Here is a 2462-nt window from a genome sequence, read left to right on the forward strand (position 1 = left end):
AGTAGAGGCAGCAGCATCAGTACACCCCGCAGGCATCTGTGGGGTGTACGTGCAGCTAAGAGTATAAATTAGGGTTTAGGGTTTAGGGTTTAGGGTTTAGGGTTTGGGTGTTGCATGCAGATGAAGCAGGGAAAGATTACTGCCTGGCTATTCCAGTCGAAGACCCTGTAAGCAAAAAGGGTTTAGGGTTTAGGGTTTAGGGTTTTAGGGTTTAGGGTTTAGGGTTTTAGGGTTTAGGGTTTAGGGTTTTAGGGTTTTAGGGTTTAGGGTTTAGGGTTTTGTTTTGTAGAATACTGTGCAGGTTTGATGGCGTAGCGTTTGTGGCAAGGGTTTAGGGTTTCAGGGTTTAGGGTTTAGGGTTTAGGGTTTAGGGTTTAGGGTTTAGGGTTTAGGGTTGTGTTGATGCGTCTCTGCAGCCATAAAGCCGCACCTGAGAGAGCAGACTACACCATACAAAGAGAAGTAAACAAAAAAAAAACAAAAGGAGACAAAAGGAGACAGAAAAGGAGACAAAAGGAGACAGAAGAGGAGACAAAAAGAGACAGAAAAGGGGACAGAAGAGGAGACAGAAAGGAGACAGATAGATGGAAAGAGACAAAGAGAGACAGAGAGGGAGACAAAAGGAGACAGAAAAAGAGACAGAAAAGGAGATAGAGACAGATAGATAGAGAGAGGATAGAGACAGAGACAGAGACAGAGATAGATAGAAAGAGACAGAAGGAGACAGAAAGAGATATAAAGAGAGAGATAAAGAGAGAAAAGGAGACAAAAGGAGACAAAAGGAGACAAAAGGAGACAGGGGTTTCTTAGTTTGTGTGTTTGCTGCTTCTGTGTTTGTGTGTGCAGACCCGCGGAGACCGTGAGCAGCACTCTAGGGTTTAGGGTTTAGGGTTTGGGGTTTAGGGTTTAGGATTTAGGGTTTAGGGTTTAGGCTTTTGGTGGTTTGTTGTGGTTGTATCGTTTGCAGGTCTCTCACAGCTGCAGGACCTCCGGGAGAAGGGTGAGCTCTGAGCTGCTTTTTAGGGTTTAGGGTTTAGGGTCTAGGGTTTAGGGTTTGGGGTTTAGGGTTTAGGGTTTAGGGTTTAGGGNAGGGTTTAGGGTTTAGGGTCTAGGGTTTAGGGTTTGGGGTTTAGGGTTTAGGGTTTAGGGTTTAGGGTTTAGGGTTTAGGGTTTTGTGTGTTTCAGACCCCAAGTATGACGCCAAGATGCTCTACACAAATATGTATAAAGCAACTACAGGAGCACAGGACGATGGAGAAGTGTTTGCTATGTAAGGGTTTAGGGTTTAGGGTTTAGGGTTTAGGGTTTAGGGTTTAGGGTTAGAGAGACAGAGGGAGAGAGGGATGAGGGAGACAAAAAAGGAGACAGAAAGGAGACAAAGAGAAAGAGAGAAAGAGACAGAGAGAAAAAGAAAAAGAGAGAAAGATATAGAGAGATAGATAGATAGAGACAGAAAGATAGAGACAGAGACAGAGACAAAGAAAAAGAGAAAGAAGGAGACAGAAAGAGAGACAGAGAGATAAAGAGACAGAGAAAGAGACAGAGAGACAGACAAAAAGAGATAGAGAGAAAAAAACACAAATAAAGGAGACAGAGAAGGAGAGGGAGACAGAAAGAAAGAGACAGAGAGACAGAGAAGGAGACAGAAAGAAAGACAGAGAGAGAGAGAAAAAAAAAAAAGGAGACAGAAAAAAAGGAGACAGTTGATGTGTCTCCTTTGGGGTGTATAGGGAGCAAGGCGTCGGCATGCAGATACAAGCAAAGACAGAAATTAAACAAAAACAAAAAAATATATCTTCTGAAAATAAAGTAATATTATACCCGAGGGTTTAGGGTTTAGGGTTTAGGGTTTAGGGTTTAGCAAGGGTTTAGGGTTTAGGGTTTAGGGTTTAGGGTTGAGAAGCAGTCTCTTGTGTTTTTTTTATTTTTTTTTTGTTTACTGCAGGCTGAGGAGACATAAACAAAAAGAGAAACAAACAAACAAACAAATAAAAAAAAGAGACAGAGACAAAACAACTAGCTGTCTCCACAGCAGCTGCAGCAACTGCTGCAGCTGCTGCAGCTGCTGCAGCAGCTGCTGCTGTAACTGCTGTTGCAGCAGCAGCAACAGCAGCAGCAGTAGCAGTAGGAGCAGAAGCTGCAGCAGCAGCAGCAGCAGCACCCGCTCCAGCAGCAGCAGCAGCAGCCGCTGCAGCATTAGCTCCTGCAGCAGCAGCCGCAGCAGCAGCAGCTGCTGCTGCTGCAGCATTAGCTCCTGCAGCAGCAGCAGCAGCTGCTGCTGCAGCATTAGCCACAGCAGCAGCAGCTGCTGCTGCAGCATTAGCAGTAGCAGCAGCAGCTGCTGCTGCTGCTGCAGCATTAGCAGCAGCAGCAGCAGCAGCGGCTGCAGCATTAGCAGCAGCAGCAGCAGCAGCAGCTGTTGAGGGGAGACAATGAGGTGTACAGACACCGCAAATTTGGGG

The 2462-nt window shown here is 45.6% G+C and overlaps 1 protein-coding gene across 1 annotated transcript; it reads left to right on the forward strand.

Annotated features, from left to right (window-relative positions):
* Positions 1-120: 120 nt before the first annotated feature.
* Positions 121-1274, forward strand: EMH_0026700 (uncharacterized protein; the record flags this gene model as incomplete). Its single annotated transcript, XM_013502655.1, has 5 exons — positions 121-167; positions 417-462; positions 847-859; positions 968-1000; positions 1186-1274. 5 exons carry the CDS (start codon positions 121-123, stop codon positions 1272-1274), a joined length of 228 nt encoding a protein of 75 aa, XP_013358109.1.
* Positions 1275-2462: the final 1188 nt, after the last annotated feature.

Source organism: Eimeria mitis, genomic scaffold (assembly GCF_000499745.2).
Source record: "Eimeria mitis Houghton genomic scaffold, Emh_scaff982, whole genome shotgun sequence".
NCBI classification, from domain to species: domain Eukaryota; phylum Apicomplexa; class Conoidasida; order Eucoccidiorida; family Eimeriidae; genus Eimeria; species Eimeria mitis.